General features: G+C 44.2%; 1 protein-coding gene across 2 annotated transcripts in view; it reads left to right on the top strand.

Moving 5' to 3' along the window:
- The window catches only part of LOC141100922 (venom factor-like), a 481,958-nt gene that overhangs the window by 349,777 nt on the left and 110,784 nt on the right, over positions 1-21,397 (top strand). For both annotated transcript variants that reach the window (XM_073589703.1, XM_073589701.1), the window contains exons 28-34: positions 190-343; positions 535-704; positions 1,555-1,713; positions 2,202-2,261; positions 6,240-6,321; positions 10,135-10,174; positions 11,382-11,469. In XM_073589703.1, coding sequence (XP_073445804.1) covers positions 190-343; positions 535-704; positions 1,555-1,713; positions 2,202-2,261; positions 6,240-6,321; positions 10,135-10,174; positions 11,382-11,469 — 753 coding nt within the window. The remainder of the gene's footprint in view (positions 1-189; positions 344-534; positions 705-1,554; positions 1,714-2,201; positions 2,262-6,239; positions 6,322-10,134; positions 10,175-11,381; positions 11,470-21,397) is intronic.

Here is a 21,397-nt window from a genome sequence, read left to right as displayed (position 1 = left end):
TATGCAGTTTTCAGAAAAGATGATCCAGAGCTATTACTTCAGGCAAAATACATTTATTTATTAGAACAGACATGCCAGGCGTGCTGACAGATCCTCTTATTATCCCCTAAAATATCCCCTAAGATGGTAGAATGAATAATTATTGGTTGCTTTTTTTAATACACAAAATGTTTTTGATTTGTTTTCTAGGAAATTAAAGAGGCTGTAAAAAAAGCTGAAAAATATCTGGCAGCCGAACTTCCAAATTTACAACATACATATAGTGCTGTTATAACCTCTTATGCCCTTTCTTTAGCAGGAAACACTGAACACAAAGATAATATTGATTTTTTTGCAAGTGAAGGTAAGCAGTTTTTTGTCGATTTTGTGTTTCTATTTTAATACTCTGTTGGGCAAATATCGTCTTACGTTTCAATCCATCAGTGTATACATTTGAGCAATATTTAAAATGATGACGGTAATTTATCTTTGCTTTTTGCTCCTTTTCTGCATTTCTGTGTGCTGCTGTGATTGATGATCTTTCTCTTTTTGAAGATGGGACCCACTGGCCAGTTGAGAATTCAGTTAATTCTTTATTTACTGTGGAGGCCACCGGCTATGCCCTTCTTCAAAAGCTAAAACTTAGAAAATTTGAAGAAGCCCATAAAATTGCAGACTGGCTGGTGAAACAAAGAGATTTTGGCGGTGGATACAAGTCAACACAGGTAGTGCAATACAACAAATATTAATTTACTCGCTTTTTTTTAACTTAGTTTATAGTGTTCCAAAAAATGTTTCAGCATAGTCCCAAACTTACCTTGGGACAAGTGATGAACCCTTTGTGTATGTCACTATTTGATTTGTAAAAATTAGAAGGTGGAATTCTAATGGATTTTTACATTTTAACGCAGGGAATTCCTATAATTGTATAGTTGTGGTGCAGTCTATATGCTAACACACAGAGGCGGACAAAAACACGATAGGGCCCTTGGTCAAGAGCAACATACGGGTCCTTTGCAGGTCACCAGCTCTTTATAATGCACAATTTAGTAGGTAATTCCTTACCTCTTGGGCCCCTGTCTAGCTGCACGGGTAGTACCAATGGATGGTCTGCCTCTGCTAGCACCCATATAGGTGAAGGGAGGCAACAAATTACAGACAAGGTCAAATCTAAATGTAACGAACATAGTAACACACCTTCATAGTGAGTAGAACACTAGCAACCCTGTTCCTCAGTTATAGGTGAGGGCAGGTGGAAGTTGATATGTACTGGACCTTATAGCGAGTTTGTACAGAGCAGTTCTCATAAAGAGGGGCAGTGATGGGATGTCGGCCACAGCATTTGGTAAAATAAAAACCTCTTTGAAACTGCATGCATCATTTTAATGAATATCTTCATCATAACTCTTTTTATTCCTTTCTTAATTGGACGTTTCAGCTATATTCGCTTGAAACACATTAAACAACTTTTTCTCAGGCTAAACAACCCCTTTAGTTAGTTTTACTTTCTAAGAGAGGGCCACAAAATTTATGCCATGTTTTATTTCATACACAAATTCAAGTTTTACATTTTAGGCTACTGTAATTGCTCTTCAAGCCCTGGCACAATACCAAATGGATACCAGTGCTCCCGAAGCTGTCAATTTAGATGTCCAGCTTGTTGTAGAAGGAAAAGAAAGACCAATTAAATATAATATCCAAAATGCTAATATGTACTTGGAAAGAACAAGTAAGGTAAGGGGTGAAGCTTTTCTTATATATCTAATGTACTCTCAGAAATTATACATATTATTATTGTTTTTGGCAAATGCTAAGACCCCCTGAAAACTGAAAAAGTTATGACAAAATGACATTAAAACTAGAATGTAAAAGTAGCGATAGCACAAATTAGTTATGACTTCTGAGATCATGTCCAACTGAAAAATGAAGGTTGAAAATGATAAAAATATAATGTGAAAGAAAGAAAAATTAAAATTTACAAATATAATCCCATACTATGAATACTTCTGCATTGGTGTCATGCACTCGATAATGAATGTATAATTAACCTTTATTGTGAAATGTGATTTTGGCACAATACCACACATTAACTCTTTCCTTTGGGTGAAATGTATGATGACGTCTGCAGGCTTATGTGTATTATGTATATTTCAGAGATCTTTGACAATATTTGCAAAATGAAATCTTATTGTCATTTCTAAACGCTGTTTAACTTCCCTCAGATTTCAGCAAATAAAAATTTTAATATTGAGGTGAGAGGAACTGGAAAAGGTACCATAACGGTAAGTTACATTTATTTTACTTGTGCAACTACCATATTACTCCACATATTAAAATGAAAAGTGATATGTATATTTGAAACTTCTCAGCACAGGTAGGGTGAACACATCTCAGTGAGCCCCTAATCTATGTTGCTATGTTTTTACAACTACAGGGACTCACTCTGGTCATAGCGAGTAACAGGGAACCTCAGCAGATGACAAGACTGTTACTAAAAAAATAAATCACTACACAAAGACATATATTCCTGCTGTCAGGGATGGTGTGAGGGAGGGCAGTGCGATATATGCATTAGTAGCTTGTCATAAGCAGGGGCAGACATGCCGCCAGTGCAGTCCGTGCAGCCGCTCCATGGCCCAGAGGTGTAGGGGGCCTGCCAGTTCCCTGCACTGCAATACAGACAGCCAATCAGCAGCTGAGGCTGATGTTGTTGTACCTATTATGGCCAGCGCAAGGTAGTAACATCATGCACCATGGCAGGAAAGCTGAAATCAGCTACCGGATCCTGCGCTGGCTGTAGAAGAGGATGCCACTGTTCATGGGAGCGGAGAAAGGTAAGAAAATTTATTTAAACGTTTTGGAGAAGAAAAAAAATAGAGAAACGTGTTGGAGCAAAGAAACTTGGATTATTGCTTGAAGAGGCCCAGGATGGGAGACATTATCCCACAAAAAAGCTCAAGATGGGAGACATTATCCCAGGAAGGTGCCAAGGATGCAAGACATTACCACAGTAAGAGGCCAAGGATGGGAGATATTATGCTAAGAAAGGGACCAGGATGGGGGACATTATACCAGGAAGGGACCCAGAACGGGGACATTATACTAGGAAGGGGCCCAAGATGGGGGATATTATACCAGGAAGGGGCTCATGACAGGCAAAGGACTTTATCACTGTATCATCTGAAGGAGTTTGCTGCTACATTCTAAAAGAGCATGGACATTGGCTATTTCCCATCACAATGTGACTTTGCATGTTACATCTAATAAAAAATTTATTTCTATAGCGCCAACATATTCCGCAGCACTTTACATTTCAGAGGGGACTTGTACAAATGATAGACTTTACAGCATAACAATAATCACATAGCTCATAACAGATACCAAGAGGAATGAGGGCTGTGCTCGCAAGCTTACAATCTATGAGGAAAAAGGTAGACCCGAAAGGTAGGTGGTAACAATTGCCCTGATTGTATGGACCAGCCATAATGTTAAATGTGTAACAGTACAGACACAGAGGGCTAATAGATGCATAAAGTATGTGGGAACATGATGCAGGGAACCTGGTTATGGTAAAACTTTTGACTGTGCCACACAGGGATAGATTAGGTTAATGTGTTGAAGTGGTAGGCCAGTCTGAATAAATGCGTTTTCAGGGCACGCTTAAAATTGTAGGGATTGGGGACTAATCGTATTGACCTGGGAAGTGCATTCGAAAGAATTGGCGCCGCACGTGTATAGTCTTGGAGACGAGAGTGGGAGGTTCTGATTATTGAGGATGCTAACCTCCAGTCATCAGCAGAACGGAGGGAGCGGGTAGTGTGGTAGACTGAAACAAGGGAGGAGATGTAGGGTGGTGCTGAGCCATGGAGAGCTTTGTGGGTGAGGGTAATAAGTTTGTACTGGATTCTGGAGTGGATGGGTAGCCAGTGTAATGACTGGCACAAGGTAGAGGCATCAGTGTAATGATTGGTGTGGAATATGATCCTGGCTGCAGCATTCAAGACAGATTGGAGGGGGGAGAGTTTGGTGAGAGGGAGACCGATTAGAAGAGAGTTACAATAGTTCAGACAAGAATGAATAAGAGAAACAGTAAGAGTTTTTGCAGAGTCAAAAGTAAGAAAAGGTCGAATTCTAGAAATGTTTTTGAGGTGCAGATAACAAGAGCGAGCCAGTGATTGGATGTGGGGGGCAAAGGAAAGCTCAGAGTCAAGTATGACCCCAAGACAGCAGGCATGTTGCTGGGGAGTAATAGTGGAACCACACACGGAAATGGTAATGTCGGGTATAGGTACATTAGTAGCGGGAGGAAACACAAGGAGGTCAGTCTTTGACAGGTTCAGTTTCAGATATAGGGAGGACATGAAGTTAGTCACAGCGTTTAGACAATCGCTGGTGTTTTCTAGAAAGGCAGGCGTGATGTCAGGAGAAGAAGCGTATAATTGGGTGTCATCAGCATAGAGATGGTACTGGAAACTAAATCTACTGATTGTTTGACCAATACGGGCAGTATACAAAAAGAAGAGGAGGGGGCCTAGGACTGATCCTTGAGGAACCCCAACAGTAAGGGGAAGATGAGAGGAGGAGGAACCAGCAAAAGATACAGTAAAGGAGCGGTCAGAGAGATAGGAGGAGGACCAGGAGAGAACGGTGTACTTGAGGCCAATGGAACGGAGCATAGTGAGGAGGAGCTGATGATCCACAGTTTCGAATGCTGCAGAGAGGTCCAAGAGAATTAGCATGGAGTAATGACCATTTGATTTAGCTGTTGGTAGATCATTAGAGACTTTAGAGTCATAGAATAGTAGAGTTGGAAGGGACCTCCTGGGCCATCTGGTCCAACCCCCTGCTCAAAGCAGGACTCGCTAAATCTTCCCAGTCAGATGTCTGTCCAGCCTCTGTTTGAAGACTTCCACCTTAGTGAGGGCAGTTTCAGTAGAGTGTAAAGAGCCGAAACCGGATTGGAGAGGGTCGAGAAGAGAGTTATCAAAGAGATAGCGGATAAGACGGGAGTGGACCAGGCATTCCAGGAGTTTAGAGATGAAGGGAAGATTAGAGACAGGTCTATAGTTAGAGGCACAGTTTTGGTCGAGGGATGGTTTTTTAAGTAGTGGATGTATGATGGCATGCTTAAATGAGGAGGGAAAGATACCAGAAGAGAGAGAGGAGAGAGAGGTTAAATATTTTAGTTAGGTGAGTGGTGACAGCAGGGGAAAGGGACTGGAGGAGATGTGACGGAAATGGGTCACTGGTGCAAGTGGTTGGGCGAGAAGATGCAATGAGCCTGCTTACTTCTTCTGTGACTGGTTCAAAATCAGAGAGTGAGTTAGATGCAGTGGGGGAGGGAGGACAGTGCATGGTATGAGGTGATTGGAAGATAATTTCCTGTCGGATCTGGTCAATTTTTTCTTTGAAATAATTGGCCAGATCTTCAGTTTGAAGCTCCGTGGTTGGGGCCTGTACTCTTGGGTTGAGTAGAGAATGAAAAGTGTCAAAGAGACGTTTCGGGTTATTGGACAGTGAGGTGATGAAGGTGTTGAAATAGGTTTGTTTTGAGAGGTGAAGGGCAGTGTTGTATGTTCTAAGCATAAATTTATAATGGATGAAATCTTCGTGTAGATTGGATTTTCTCCACAGACGTTCGGCGCACCTGGAGCACTGCTGCCGGAAACGTGTTTGCAGGGTGTGCCAGGGTTGTCGCTGTCTGTGTTGTGGTGTTCTATGTTTAGGAGGTGCAAATTCATCCAGGGCACTTTGAAGTGTTTCATTGTAATGCTTCAATGCAGAATCAGGACATGAGAGGGAGGAGATAGGGGCCAATGAAGACTGCAAGTTCTTCATAAGTTTCTGGGTGTTAATGGCCTGTATGTTTCTACAAGTCTGGACAGTGGGGGGGACCTGAGTGGCCTGGCAGTTCTTGATAGAGAATGAAATAAGGTTGTGGTCAGAGAGCGGGAGAGGGGAGTTTGCAAAATCATCCACTGCACAAAGCCAAGAGAAGACCAAGTCGAGGGAGTTTCCGTCTTCATGCGTTGGAGAATTAGTAAGCTGCAAAAGATGAAACGAGGAGGTTAGAGATAAAAGGTGAGTAGCAGATGGGGAGAGGGGAAGAGCAATTGAGGATGTTGAAATTGCCCATGATGAGGGTAGGGATGTCACAGGAGAGAAAATACATCTGTTATTAAGTAAAAAAGAAGATCATTTTACAAAACCGATGGGTCAATTTTTATATTTAGAAACTAGTATTTGTGCTTGATTTTTAGGTAATGACAGTTTACCAAGCTTTACTGAATGCAGAAAACAAATGCAATGGATTTTCATTGGAGGCAAAGGTGACATCACACGGTAAGCTCTGGGGTACTAACTTTCCCATAAAGTCAATAGTGAAATACCGTTCATGTTAGCCTGGGTTAATATCTACAATAGCACTCAGCACACTACTATAGATGTAGAAGACCAGAGTAGTCTGTATTATGTTCTCCAACACACTGCCTAAATATGGCCCTTGTGGGTAGCATATTTGTGGTCCCAAATGTGGGATGAGGGCCACTACCTTTAAAAAGTCTCTTTTGAAGACAGTTTTCTTTATGGTATTTTTTTTTACCATGCATTGTACAATATTCTGACTAGTGTTCTGCTACATTATAAGAGCTAGTCAGGAGAATTAGGCATAACTACAAGCCTGTCAAATGTTCATTAAGCAGAAGTTTGAATTCAGCACCGAACTTTTTATCTAGAGCATATACTGTGTGTGTGTGTATGTATGTATGTATGTATGTATGTGTGTGTGTGTGTATATATATATATATATATATATATATATATATATGTGTGTTTGTGTATGTGTGTATATATATATATATATATATATATATACACACACACACAGTTGTGGCCAAAAGTATTGACACCCCTGCAATTTTGTCAGATAATACTCAGTTTCTTCCAGAAAATGATTGCAAACACAAATTCTTTGCTATTATTATCTTCATTTAATTTGTCTTAAATGAAAAAACACAAAAACAATTGTCCTAAAGCCAAATTGGATATAATTCCACACCAAACATAAAAAAGAGGGTGGACAAAAGTATTGGCACTGTTCGAAAAATCATGTGATGCTTCTCTAATTTGTGTAATTAACAGCACCTGTAACTTACCTGTGGCACCTAACAGGTGTTGGCAATAACTAAATCACACTTGCAGCCAGTTGACATGTATTAAAGTTGACTCAACCTCTGTCCTGTGTCCTTGTGTGTACCACATTGAGCAAGGAGAAAAGAAAGAAGACCAAAGAACTGTCTGAGGACTTGAGAAACCAAATTGTGAGGAAGCATGAGCAATCTCAAGGCTACAAGTCCATCTCCAAAGACTTGAATGTTCCTGTGTCTACCTTGCGCAGTGCATCAAGAAGTTTAAAGCCCATGGCACTGTGGCTAACCTCCCTAGATGTGGACGGAAAAGAAAAATTGACAAGATATTTCAACGCAAGATTGTGCGGATGTTGGATAAAGAACCTCGACTAACATCCAAACAAGTTCAAGCTGCCCTGCAGTCCGAGGGTACAACAGTGTCAACCCGTACTATCCGTCGGCGTCTGAATGAAAAGGACTGTATGGTAGGAGACCCAGGAAGACCCCACTTCTTACCCTGAGACATAAAAAAGCCAGGCTGGAGTTTGCCAAAACTTACCTGAAAAAGCCTAAAACATTTTGGAAGAATGTTCTCTGGTTAGATGAGACAAAAGTAGAGCTTTTTGGGCAAAGGCATCAACATAGAGTTTACAGGAGAAAAAAAGAGGCATTCAAAGAAAAAAACACATTCCATACAGTCAAACATGGCAGAGGTTCCCTGATGTTTTGGGGTTGCTTTGCTGCCTCTGGCACTGGACTGCTTGATCGTGTGCATGGCATTATGAAGTCTGAAGACTACCAACAAATTTTGCAGCATAATGTAGGGCCCAGTGTGAGAAAGCTGGTTCTCCCTCAGAGGTCATGGGTCTTCCAGCATGACAATTACCCAAAACACACTTCAAAAAGCACTAGAAAATGGTTTGAGAGAAAGCACTGGAGACTTCTAAGGTGGCCAGCAATGAGTCCAGACCTGAATCCCATAGAACACCTGTGGAGAGATCTAAAATGGCAGTTTGGAGAAGGCACCCTTCAAATATCAGTGACCTGGAGCAGTTTTCCAAAGAAGAATGGTCTAAAATTCCAGCAGAGCATTGTAATTAACTCATTTATGGTTACAGGAAGCGGTTGGTCGCAGTTATTTTGGCTAAAGATTGTGCAACAAAGTATTAGGCTGAGGGTGCCAATACTTTTGTCTGGCCCATTTTTGGAGTTTTGTGTGAAATGATTAATGTTTTGCTTTTTGCTTCATTCTCTTTTGTGTTTTTTCATTTAAGACAAATTAAATGAAGATAATAATACCAAAGAATTTGTGATTGCAATCATTTTCAGGAAGAAACTGAGTATTATCTGACAAAATTGCAGGGGTGTCAATACTTTTGGCCACAACTTTATATACACACTATATATATCCATATACACTGCTCAAAAAAATAACGGGAACAATAAAATACCACATCCTAGGTATCACTGGATGAAATATTCCAGTTCCAAATCTTTATTCATTACATAGAGTGATATGCATTGAGCAAAATAAAACTTAAAAATTATCAATGTAAATCAAAATATTAATATGCCATAGAGGTCTGGATTTGGAAAGATACTTAAAATCAAAGTGGAAAATCAAATTACAGGTTGGTAAAAACTTTAATGGAAATGCCTCAAGGCAAAGAAATGATGCTCAGTAGTGTGTGTGACCTCCACATGCCCGTATGACCTCCTTACAATGCCTGCGCATGCTCCTGATAAGGCACTGGAAGTTCTCCTGAGGAATCTGGACAGTCTGTTGTGCAGCTTGGCGTTAGTGATGGAACGAGACATGATGTCCCAGATGTGCTCGATTGGATTCAGGTCTGGGGAAAGGGCAGGCCAGTCCATAGCATCAGTGCATTCATCATGCAGGAACTGCTGACACACTTCAGCCACATGTGGCCTAGCATTGGCATGCATTAGAAGGAACGTATGGCCCACTGTATCTGCATATGGTCTCATTATGGGTCTAATGGCAGTCAAGGTATCTCTGGCTAGCACATGGAGGGCTGTTACGCCCTCCAAAGAAAGGCCTCTCAACACCTTTACTGACCCATTGCCAAACCAATCATACTGGAGGATGTTGAAGGCAGTAGAACGTTCTCCACAGCATCTCCAAACTCAGTCACGTCTGTTACATGTGCTCAGTGTGAACATACTCATCTGTGAAGAGCACAGGGCGCCAATGTTGAATCTGCCAATCTTGGTGTTTCCTGGCAAATGCCAATCACCAGGCACAGAGTAGGGTTGTAAGCACAACACCCACTTGTGGAAGTCAGGCCCTCATACCTCCCTCGTGGAGTCTGTTTCTGACAGTTTGAGCAGAAACATGGATGTTAGTGGCCTACTTGAGGTCATTTTGCAAAGCTCTGGCACTGCTCCTCCTGTTCCTCCTTGCACAAAGGAGGAGGTAGCGGTCCTGCTGCTGGGTTGTTGCCATCCTATGGCCCCTCCACGTCTCCTGGTGTACTGGCCTGTCTCCTGGTACAGTTTCTGCTTCATGTTCTGGACACTGTCTTGCCACAGCTCTCATTGATGTGCCATCCTGGATGAGCTGCACTACCTGAGCAACTTCTGTGGGTTGTACTGTAGACACCGCCTCATGCTATTGTACCTCTGGGGGTGAGAGCAATGACAAATTGCAAAAGTGACCAAAACAACAGCCAAAAAGGATGAGAACAGAGTAGTGGTCTGTAGTTACCACCTGAAGAACCACTTCTTGCCAGTGGTTGTCTTGCTAATTGCCTATCATTTCTACCTGTTGTCTGTTCCATTTGCACAACAGCAGGCGAAATTGATTTACAATCAGTGTTGCTTCATAACTGGACAGGTTGATTTCACAGAAGTGTGATTGACTTGGAGTTACATTGTGTTGTTTACATGTTCCCTTTATTTTTTTGAGCAATAGATATAACTGTACAAGCTAAACATGTTTTTATACTATTTTTCTCTTTTATATTTTCGTGTTTGATTACACTTATCTAATACTTTCCCACAACAGAAACAAAAGCTGATACATACATTCTCCTCCTGAAAACAAGGTATTATTCATATTTTGCAAATCCCAATTATTATTGTACCAACAATTAAAGTAGCACTCCAGCAAAGTTTAGAGAGAACTCACCAGTAATATTCTAGCTGTGTAACTTTTTCCACCCCAGCTATGTTGTATCCATCCATACGCTTCATAATGGGCAGCTGAGGCAAGAGACTACCAATCCCGTACATACTTTCCTATGTGGACAGGAAGTCAGTCTCTAACATCATTATCACCTATCAAATCCCTCTTAGCCTTCCCTCATCCTCTACATGTCCCCATATAGCTAAAGATATTAGGGGAGATATGAGATATATAAAAGAAAAACTACCCAGTCACAGCACAGCTTTCATTTTGTATTCGGCCTCATGTGAAATGTACCCTGTATTGAGGAATCATATGAAAAGGGAGGAAGCATTAAGATGACTAACGACCTAGAAATGTCATATCAACTAAAACAAGTATACTGTACATAGAAACTCTACATTATTGCTTGATAATAGTCTAGGCTCAACTATATAGGAACAAAAAACCTGGAGTGCTGCATTACCGTAATTAATGCTATTGCAATAAGTTATGCATAAGATCTTGCTCTAAGGTGCAAGAATGATTTTTGCAAGTCATTTTTGTCGCAAATATACTATTGACATGAGCCTTGAATGGGAACCAGTCAGTCGCTTTGTGACGCATGAGTCAGAGCCTGCCTGTGTGATTGCAGCCAGGTATGTTTTTCTCTAAATTACTCCAGCGTTTCAGAGAAAATATTCTATGCAGATCCGGCCGAGGACAATAGCCATAGAGGAGAATAGTACAGCTCTGCCCCAGGTAGGCTCTTCCCACCGCTACTTCAGGTGATTGCCATGGTTCTCTCTATGTACACGTGCTGAAGTGACATTAACCCGCAGGAGCAGCCAAGAGCAGCACCAGATTAGTCTGGTTTCCGGCTATGGTCCCTGACTGGATATTTAGAGAACATTTTTTCTGAAATGCTGGAGCGCTTCAGAGAATAATATACCTGACTGCGATCGTGCCACCAGGCTGCAATTCACGCTGCCCACTGTTTGGGTATGAATCACCTAATAGGTTTTAGGTATTATTTCCACAAGAAATAATGCATGGTACTGATCTGATATATTAATTACCAGATTTAATCACTACATGTTTTTTTTTGTAATCAGTTTAGACCAATAATTTTTATTTTCCTAACACAGGTACCATAGTGATTTACCTGCAACCATGACCCTGATTGAAATCACCATGCTTTCAGGCTTCACACCTAGCACTGAAGATCTAAAATTGGTAGAGTGTTTAAAGCATTTCAATTTTGATTTCCAAAATGTTAATTTGCCTGATATTTGTATCTTCCATTATTAATGATATTGATAAGCAAATGTGATGGGTGATGCTCTGTTATCACTCGAGTATCATGGTGTTCGGATGTGCTCTTTACTTGGTGAGAAATGAGCGGTGCTCGATGTAAAACTCTAATCCCCACCCTACATCTTTGGTGCCTGTTATGCAGCCAATAAGCATGCGGGGATTGCCAGTGAGTCTCTCTAATGACGTAGCCATCTTGGTTGTGGCATTACTGTGATTGGCTGGTCATCTGACATCATCAATCATCAGGGATTATAAAAGGACAGGTGGCACCCAGCTCGGCAGATTAATGCCATTGCATAGCTCTTTGATAGTACATATTGGAGGGAAAGCATGCTTGTCTAGGCCTGTGTGCACAGTATAATAAATCAAAGGCCTGTACTGTTAATACTAGGGCTGAAGCTGAGCCATCATACCAAGAGCCATTGTAAGGGCTAATCAGTTTTAGCACATACAATCTGCATTTTGCCTAGGGAGGGAGAGGGTGTTGCAGGAGCAGGGATAGTGACAGAATCCAGTCTGTAGACAGGAATATGGCCTGTGCAGTCCTTTGATGAATATATAGATGAATTTTTTTTGCACGGGCATAAAAAATGTAATATATTTTGTTCCATAAAGCATTACGTGCTTTGAGATCCTTTTTTGTGTTGTATCACCCACCTAAAAATTGTTGAAACATTTTCCTGGCCTGTATTTCTCAGTCATACACTATACCATAGTGTGGAGTACATTTCTGTGATCTGTAAAACTGCTAAAAAGCTTTTAAAATTTTTGTAGGCTTTTATTTCTCAGATGTACAGTGTTACGTGGTCTGTGAACATTTCTGGGATCTGTAAAACTGCTAAAAAGCTTTTACATTTTTTTTAGGATTCTATTTCTCAACCGTACAGTTTTACGTATTCTGTGAACATTTCAGTTATCTTTAAAACTGAGAAAAAGCATTGAAACATTTTTCTGGATTGAATTTGATTGTGATCCATACACTTTTGCATTCTTTCTATTACATTACGGTTGAGTAAACTCCAAAAAAACACTTTGATTGCTGCAGGTAACACATTTTTTTCTTTGATTACAAATAAACTTGGTTTCAAGAGACCTGGCAATTACAAAATGCATAAGGCATGCATTAAGGGAAGCCTTGTGTTAAGTGTGGATCACTTGATCCTCACCCTGATCCTCTCTCCTCCCACCATGTTAAGTCCTGTCACACTAAGTGATCCCAAATTAGGACACTTGGAGGTGCTCATTACAACATCATTTCTTGAGTGTGTCCTCTCAACCTGCATGCTTGAAGAGAGACAGGAGGACATGCTGTTTAGTGATGCACAAACCTTAGGGCTAGAGTTGAGCGAAACGGGTCGGTCAAATTCATAAGTCGCTGACTTTCGCTAAGGTCGGGTTTCATGAAACGAAACCCGACCATAGCGTGAGGTCGGCCATGAGGTCGGCGACCAGAGCGCCAAAGTCGCGTTTCAAGTGATGCTTCCAGCGCCCTTTTTCAGCCAATGATGGAGGACGCACACTGTGGGCATCGCGATGACATGGGCAGCGGTCACCACCATCTTTGAGAAGGGCATGCAAGTGATTGGCTTGATTTGTGTGATGTCACAGGGGCTATAAAAGGGCGTGCATGCCGACCGCCATCTTACTTCTGCCGATCTTAGCATAAGGAGAGGTTGCTGCTGCTGATTCTGAATAAGGGAGAGCGCTAGGCAGGGAAGAAGAAAAAAAAAAAACTGCTTCTGCTGGTAGCGATTTTCATTGTACAACACAACAGTTTGTGTGCAGTGACAGGGGAGGATGTATTTTTGTGCATCAGCTCTGTTGGTTATTAGGCTGCCTTATAAGGCTCCCTGATAGCTGCATTGCTGTTTGCACACTGCTGTGAAAACTGCTTTTTTAAAAACAAAAATACTTTTCTTCCTCTTTTCTGCACAATTACCAAGCGTTCATTTTTCCACACTTTTGTGTGCAGCCGTCCTGCTTATTAGGCTGCCTGCTGCCATACTTGGACAGAGAGCATCATTGTCAGCCTCCTAAAATCTCTAGGGAGATTCAAATTCTCCCCGATACTAGATACACCTTGTACCTTGTCATACACCAGCCAATTTCAGCCTGTTCAACTGAGGTGTTATCTATAGTGGGCCTGCGAAAATAGTTCAGCCTCCTAAAATCTCTAGGGAGATTCAAATTCTCCCCATACTATATACACCTTGTACCTTGTCATACACCAGCCAATTTCAGCCTGTTAAATTGAGGTGTAATCTATAGTGGGCCTGAGATAGTAGTTCAGCCTCCTAAAATCTCTAAGGAGATTCAAATTCTCCCCAATACTATATACACATTGTACCTTGTCATACACCAGCCTATTTCAGCCTGTTAAATTGAGGTGTAATCTATAGTGGGCCTGAGATAATTGTTCAGCCTCCTAAAATCTCTAGGGAGATTCAAATTCTCCCCAATACTATGTACACCTTGTACCTTGTCATACACCAGCCAATTTCAGCCTGTTAAATTGAGGTGTAATCTATAGTGGGCCTGAGATATTAGGTCAGCCTCCTAAAATCTCTAGGGAGATTCAAATTCTCCCCAATACTATATACACCTTGTACCTTGTCATACACCAGCCAATTTCAGCCTGTTAAATTGAGGTGTAATCTATAGTGGGCCTGAGATAATAGTTCAGCCTCCTTAAATCTCTAAGGAGATTCAAATTCTCCCCAATACTAGATACACCTTGTACCTTGTTATACACTAGGCAATTTCAGCCTGTTAAATTGAGGTGTAATCTATAGTGGGCCTGAAATAATTGTTCAGCCTCCTAAAATCTCTAGGGAGATTTAAATTCTCTCCAGTACTATATACACCTTGTGCCTTGTTTTACAGTACCATATAGCTGGTGGTATTTTGGGTACATTTTCCCAAAAATGAGGAAGTATGGTGGAAGAGGCCGTGGAAGTGGGTGGGGGTTGCCAGCTGGTACTGATGGTGGTGGTGGTGCATCTGCTGGTAGTGGCAAAAGCACCTAAGGCAGGAGGTGTTGAGCCTGCATCATCATCTGGCTCCCCAAGGCCTCGAAGGCTCCCTTTTCTGGGAGTAGGTAAACCGCTTTTAAAGCCGGTGCTTCAGGAACAAGTTTAGGCTTACATTGCTGACACAGTCTCCAGCTCTATCGCCTCCTCTTCTGAAGTTTCAAAAAATAAAAGCACTGAGTCATCAGTGGAGGCTCCTGGTCAGGAACAACACCTTTCCTTGTGTCCTTCACCCCTACCAAAAGTGAAGGATGCGGCAGGCCACACAACAGATTACTCCATGGAGCTCTTTTCACATACCATGCCTTGGTTATCAAGTCAAATCGTGAATTCCCCAGTCCAAGATGAATCGGACATGGAGTGCACTGATGCACAGCCACTGCTAGATTTTTCTGCTGGTACATTCACTCAGAGCACTACATTGTCCTCGCAGTGTACTGAGCCAGAATCTGACCCTGATGAAACTCAGGTGCCCCTTCCCGCATATTATACCACCTTACACAGTGGCTAGAGTTGAGCGAAACGGGTCGAAAAAATTCAAAAGTCACCGACTTTTGGCAAAGTCGGGTTTCATGAAACGAAACCCGACCCTAGGATGAGGTCAGCCACGAGGTCGGCGACTTACGCGCCAAAGTCGCGTTTCAAAAGTTTGTTTTGCGCTCTTTTTCAGCCAATCAGGATCCACGGACACTGTGGGCAACGTGATAACCTAGGCACGGGTCACCACCATCTTTCAGAAGGGCATGCAAGTGATTGGCTTGCTTTGGTGGGCGTCACAGGGGGTATAAAAGGGCGTGCACGCCGACCGCCATCTTACTTCTGCCGATCTTAGTATAGGGAGAGGTTGCTGCTGATTCTGTAGGGAGAGCGTTAGGCAGGGAAGAAGACAAAAAAACTGCTTCTGCTGCTAGCGATTTGGCCTGCACAACACACAAGTCACTGTGTGTGCAGTGCAAGGGGAGGCTATATTGTGGTGTATCAGTGGTGTTGGTTGTTGGGCTGCCTTTTAAGGCTTCCTGACACGCTGGCATTGCTGTTTACCCACTGCTCCGCAAACTGCTTTTTTAAAAGCAATCCAATCTCCCTTATCCTCTAGTCACTTTTGTCACAGCTGTACCATCGAGCCTGTCACATAGCGCTCAGATATCAGTGGGCCTCACACAATCCACAATTGTCCAGTGTCCAAAAGTGTGCGCAGAGATTCAAAATCTCCATTATCCTCTCGTCACTTTGGTCACAGGCAGCTGTGCCATCGAGCGTGTCACATAGCGCTCAGATATCAGTGGGCCTCACACAATCCACAAGTGTCCAGTGTCCAAAAGTGTGCGCAGAGATTCAAAATCTCCATTATCCTCTCGTCACTTTGGTCACAGGCAGCTGTGCCATCGAGCCTGTCACATAGCGCTCAGATATCAGTGGGCCTCACACAATCCACAAGTGTCCAGTGTCCAAAAGTGTGCGCAGAGATTCAAAATCTCCATTATCCTCTCGTCACTTTGGTCACAGGCAGCTGTGCCATTGAGCCTGTCACATAGCGCTCAGATATCAGTGGGCCTCACACAATCCACAAGTGTCCAGTGTCCAAAAGTGTGCGCAGAGATTCAAAATCTCCATTATCCTCTCGTCACTTTGGTCACAGGCAGCTGTGCCATCGAGCGTGTCACATAGCGCTCAGATATCAGTGGGCCTCACACAATCCACAAGTGTCCAGTGTCCAAAAGTGTGCGCAGAGATTCAAAATCTCCATTATCCTCTCGTCACTTTGGTCACAGGCAGCTGTGCCATCGAGCGTGTCACATAGCGCTAAGATATCAGTGGGCCTCACACAATCCACAAGTGTCCAGTGTCCAAAAGAGTGCGCAGAGATTCAAAATCTCCATTATCCTCTCGTCACTTTGGTCACAGGCAGCTGTGCCATCGAGCGTGTCACATAGCGCTCAGATATCAGTGGGCCTCACACAATCCACAAGTGTCCAGTGTCCAAAAGTGTGCGCAGAGATTCAAAATCTCCATTATCCTCTCGTCACTTTGGTCACAGGCAGCTGTGCCATCGAGCCTGTCACATAGCGCTCAGATATCAGTGGGCCTCACACAATCCAAAAGTGTCCACTGTCCACAAGTGTGTGCAGAAATTCTAAATCTCCCCTGTCCTATAGACACCTTGTACCTTGTTTTACTTTACTATATAGTTTGTTGGATTTTGTCTACATTTCTACCAAAAATGAGGAAGGCTGGTGGAAGAGGCCGTGGAATTGGGCGGGGGTTGGCAGCTGGTAATGATGGTGTTGGTGGTGGATCTGATGGTAGTGGCAAGAGCAAAATAGGACCGAATGCAGGAGGTGCTGACCCTGCGTCATCGTCTGGCTACATAAGGCCTCGAACGCTTAGTTTTCTAGGAGTTGGCAAACCGCTTTTAAAGGCAGAGCATCAGGAAAAAGTTTTGTCTTACATTGCTGACTCAGCCTCCAGCTCTATCGCCTCCTCTTCTTCAGTTGTAAAAAGTAAAAGCACTGAGTCGTCATTGGAGGCTCATGTTCATGAACCACACCTTTCCTTGTGTCCTTCACCCCAACCAAGATTGAAGGATGACGCAGGCCATACTACTGATTACTCCATGGAGCTGTTTTCACATACCATGCCTGGATTATCAAGTCAAATGGTGAATTACCCAGGCCAAGATGAATCTGACATGGAGTGCACTGATGCACAGCCGCTGATGGATGATTCTGCTGGTACATTCACTCAGAGCACTACATTGTCCTCGCAGTGTACAGAGCCAGATTTTGACCCTGATGAGACTCAGGTGCCCCTTCCCGCACACTATACCACCATACACGGTGACACAGAGAAAGGTGCACATGACATAGAAGAGGAGGTGATGGATGACCCAGTTGTTGACCCAGATTGGCATCCATTGGGGGAAGAGGGTGCTGCTTCCAATAGCTCAGATGAGGAGCATCCACAGCAGACATCGACATCGCAACAGCTGTTATCTGGCAGGCCCGGAGCACTCCAAAGACAGGTTCCAAACATCAAAAGAGTTGCTGGACAGCTTGTCCAGAGGGTCAAAAGATCACAGCGTGCTAGGCCGCAAAATGTCTGCCAAAGTAGGAAGAGTGCAGTGTGGCACTTTTTTGAACAAAATCCTCATGATCAGGCCAAGGTTATCTGTAAGAAGTGCGCAAAGACCTTTAGCCGAGGGAAAAATCTGAAAAATTTGAATACCAGTTGCATGCTTAGACATTTAACCAGCATGCACTTGCAAGCATGGACACAACACCAAACCTCAAGTGCCACATGTGCAACTGATCACAACGAAGGTAGTCAGCAACGCTACATTGTTTCCCCCACTGTAAGCCCACCGGTTAGCACAGCAGCAAATGTTGAGGTGTCGTTGCAAGACCACAGCAGTCAGGGAATCCCACTGTTATATCAACGAAAGACTGATTCTAGGCCATCAGAAAGAACACCAACTCCATCACCATCATCAACCCTCTCTCAGTCCGCCCTGTCCACCGCTACTTCCACCATATGCAGCTCTCAAGTCCAGCTCACCCTCCCAGACACTATGAGTAGGTCAAGAAAGTACTCAGTCTCTCATCCGCGTACACTGGGTTTGAACGCCCACATTGCCAAACTAATCTCGTTTGAGATGATGCCCTTTCGGTTGGTGGAAAGCACAGCTTTCCGCGAACTCATGGCCTATTCAGTACCACGCTATGACCTACCCAGTCGCCACTTCTTCTCTCGCAAAGCCATCCCAGCCCTCCACCATCATGTGAAAGACCGCATTGTCCATGCACTCAAGCAGTCAGTGAGCGGAAAGGTGCACCTCACAACTGATGCATGGTCCAGTCGGCATGGCCAGGGCCGTTACGTGTCCATCACTGCGCACTGGGTTAATGTGGTGGATGCAGGGTCCACAGGGGACAGCGGTGGTGGGACAGTTCTGCCTAGCCCACGGTATAGGAAACAGTTGGCTGTAGGCGTTCCACCCTCCTCCTCCTCCTCCAGAAGCGAAAGCTCGTCCACAGAGCGCAGTCGTACGAGCACTCCATCTGCAGCTGCCACTGTTGCACACGATGTGTCCCCCTATCGAGCAGCTAGTGGAAAGCGTCAGCAGGCTGTGTTGCAGATGATGTGTTTGGGCGACAGACACACCGCCGAGGTGCTGGCCGAGTACTTGAAGCGACAAACTGAGTCATGGCTGGGCAGTGTACATCTTGAGGCAGGCAAGGTAGTTAGTGATAACGGCCGTAATTTTGTGGCAGCCATAGCCCTTTCAAAACTCAGCCACATACCTTGCTTGGCTCACACCTTGAACCTGGTGGTGCAGTGCTTCCTCAAAAATTATCCGGAGTTAACAGCCCTGCTCCAGAAGGTGCGAAGACTGTGCGCGCACATCCGCCGGTCGCCTGTACACTCCGTTCGTATGCAGAAGCTGCAGCGATTGCTCCACCTTCCCAACCACCGCCTCATTATTGACATTGCAACAAGGTGGAACTCCACCCTGCACATGGTGGAGCGGCTGTGCGAGCAGAGGCAGGCCATAATGCATTTGTGGGAGGATACACGGCCAGGCACTTTGAGAGCAGACATGGAGTTGACAGGCGTGCAGTGGTCGAAGCTGAAAGACCTTTGTAAAGTCCTTCAGTGTTTTGAGGAATGCACATGGCTGGTAAGCGCAGACGACGCCATCCTAAGCATGAGCATCCCACTTATGCGTCTGCTCATGCAAACTTTGACGCACCTTAAGGAGCAGGCGTCTGCAGCCAATGTTGATGAGGAGGAAGAGGAGGAGGGAATCCTTGATGACATTCAGCCATTGTCTGCTCAGGGACCTCTCCTGGATGAGGTGGAGGAAGAAGAGGAGGAGGAGGAGGATGATGGGGATGATTACTTAGGGGAGGAGGATGCATCTCGTGGGGCAAGTGAAAATGTTGGCGTGGCAAGGTCTGGTACAGGGTTTGTGCGTGACTGGAGGGATGTGGATTTGCCAGAAAGTGCTCCTCCACCCAGCACTCGCAGTGCATCATTGACACCGGGAACATTGGCCCACATGTCAGATTATGCCTTGCGGATCCTAAAAAGGGACCCCCGCATTGCCAAAATGATGAACGATGACGACTACTGGTTGGCCAGCATCCTGGATCCACGCTATAAAGGCAAATTACAAAACATCATGCCACAGGAGAACCTTGACCTAATATTGGCTAATAAACAAGCAACTCTGGTAAATCGGTTGCTTGAGGCATTCCCAGCACACAGCAGCGGTGATGGTTCTCACACGAGCCGTACGGGCCGGGGGCAGCTTGGCAGAGGTGTTCGTGGTGCACACAGCAGAAGTGGCGTTGGAGACGGGTTTCATGACAATGTTGTGGACTGATTTTTCAAATACCGCTCACACAACTGGTAATACTGCATCGATGGAAAGTGACAGGAGACAGCAGTTGTCAACTATGGTTACAAACTACTTTTCCTCCCATATTGATGTTCTCCCACACAGGTCATTCCCCTTTGACTATTGGGCCGCTAAACTGGACACCTGGCCTGAATTGGCCCAATATGCCTTACAGGAGCTCGCTTGCCCAGCTGCAAGTGTGCTATCGGAAAGAGTCTTCAGTGCAGCTGGATCAATCCTGACAGAAAAAAGGACCCGTCTGTCAACCCAAAATGTGGATGATCTAACCTTCATTAAAATGAACCACGCATGGGTTTCCAAGGATTTTGTCCCACCTTCCCCTGATGACACATAGGGTGACAGAAAAATGGCTTGCTTTGGTCCACCTCTTCCTGGTACTTCACCTATTTCGCCTTTTGCATCAGCTGAATGTCCAACATCAACATATGCCACTTTCTAAAACTCCCTAACTGTGCTGCCTCCCCCCCATGGCCGGGGTCACCACCTACCGCACGACACGGTGCGAGTGCCGTTGCCCTGGACAGGTGGGTAGGCCGACTCTTGGGCGCGGGCACTGGCACAGGGTCCCTCATAGTGCAATCAAGTGTCTCTGACGGTGGTGGTGCACACCCGCCGTCAGACACACCGCTGTACTATGAGGGGCCCAGTGCCAGTACCGACGCCCACGAGTGGGCCCCCCCTTGTTTGGGCAGGGCCCCAGCATTTGCAATCTTTACCTCTCCCTGCTTCTCCGCTGTGTAATCTGGGCCGTCAAATCCATACTGTGCCTGACACCGTCTGAGCCTGCCTCCTGAGACATATATTTTGAATGTGTACGCTATCCATACATGTTATCCGGGGATACGGTACCCTTTCTAACCTTTGTGCAATCACGTGCAATCCATACTGTGCCTGACACCGTCTGAGCCTGCCTCCTGAGACATATATTTTGAATGTGTACGCTATCCATACATGTTATCCAGGGATACGGTACCCTTTCTAACCTTTGTGCAATCACGTGCAATCCATACTGGGTCTAACACCGTCTGAGCCTGCCTCCTGAGACATATATTTTGAATGTGTACGCTATCCATACATGTTATCTGGGGATACGGTACCCTTTCTAACCTTTGTGCAATCACGTTCAATCCATACTGGGCCTAACACCGTCTGAGCCTGCCTCATGCTGTATAGACATATATTTTGAATGTGTACGCTATCCATACATGTTATCCAGGGATACGGTACCCTTTCTAACCTTTGTGCAATCACGTGCAATCCATACTGGGCCTAACACCGTCTGAGCCTGCCTCATGCTGTATAGACATATATTTTGAATGTGTACGCTATCCATACATGTTATCCAGGGATACGGTACCTTTTCTAACCTTTGTGCAATCACGTGCAATCCATACTG

Source organism: Dendrobates tinctorius, unplaced genomic scaffold (assembly GCF_039654945.1).
Source record: "Dendrobates tinctorius isolate UK_male_01 unplaced genomic scaffold, ASM3965494v1 ptg000011l, whole genome shotgun sequence".
NCBI classification, from domain to species: Eukaryota; Metazoa; Chordata; class Amphibia; order Anura; family Dendrobatidae; genus Dendrobates; species Dendrobates tinctorius.
The sequence above is the reverse complement of the archived record's forward strand: the minus strand, read 5'-3'. Positions and strand labels throughout refer to the sequence as shown.